Source organism: Terrapene carolina, unplaced genomic scaffold, assembly GCF_002925995.2.
Source record: "Terrapene carolina triunguis isolate 2854851 unplaced genomic scaffold, T_m_triunguis-2.0 Scaffold192, whole genome shotgun sequence".
In the NCBI taxonomy this organism is placed as follows: domain Eukaryota; kingdom Metazoa; phylum Chordata; order Testudines; family Emydidae; genus Terrapene; species Terrapene triunguis.
Window position 1 is genome coordinate 7,049,812 of NW_020664543.1, and position 770 is coordinate 7,050,581.

The following is a 770-nucleotide window of genomic DNA, read 5'->3' on the forward strand; positions in this document are numbered from 1 at the left end:
GGGGGGTGTGGGTGGAGACCAGAGGCAGCAGGACGCGGCGCACCCCGCCGGGCCCGGACCTGCCGGCCTTGCGCCCGCCCAGTGCCGGCGCGTCTCGCCCCGCCCCGCCCGCCCGCGGCAGGGGGCTCAGGCAGCGCACGGGCGGAGCAGCCGGGCCGGGATCCTCCTCCCGCCCCCTACGCGCGGCTCACACGTCAGGAGCCGGAGCAGGAGGCAGCGCCCAGCCCTGCCGCTGCCAGAGGCTCGGCGGCTGCCGGACGGGGCGGACGGCGGCTCCCGGCTCAGCCCGGCTCCCGGCGGGAACAGCGAGGGGGCGCCATGGCCGACGTGTTCCCGGGCCCCGAGCCCGGCGCGGACCCGGACGTGGTGCAGCGCTTCGCTCGCAAGGGAGCCCTGAGGCAGAAGAACGTGCACGAGGTGAAGGAGCATAAATTCACCGCGCGCTTCTTCAAGCAGCCCACGTTCTGCAGCCACTGCACCGACTTCATCTGGTGAGAGACCCCTATAGCGCCCCCGCACTGCCCCTGCCCCTTATACCGCCCCCGTACTGCCCCTGTCCCTATACTGCCCCCCGGGTAACTCCCTTCCTGCAGCCACTGCACCGACTTCATCTGGTGAGAGACCCCTATAGCGCCCCCGTACTGCCCCTGCCCCTATACCGCCCCCTGGGCAACTCCCCTCCTGCAGCCACTGCACCAACTTCGTCTGGTGAGAGACCCCTGTCCTGCTCTACTGCCCGTATACCGCCCCAGTCCTGCTCCCTGTCCCTA

The 770-nt window shown here is 71.7% G+C and overlaps 1 protein-coding gene across 2 annotated transcripts in view; it reads left to right on the plus strand.

Moving 5' to 3' along the window:
- Positions 1–260: 260 nt before the first annotated feature.
- The window catches only part of PRKCA (protein kinase C alpha), a 297,369-nt gene continuing 296,859 nt past the window's right edge, over positions 261–770 (plus strand). For both annotated transcript variants that reach the window (XM_026654585.2, XM_026654586.2), the window contains exon 1: positions 261–491. In XM_026654585.2, the coding sequence (XP_026510370.1) occupies positions 319–491 (173 nt within the window). In that variant the 5' untranslated portion in view covers positions 261–318. The remainder of the gene's footprint in view (positions 492–770) is intronic.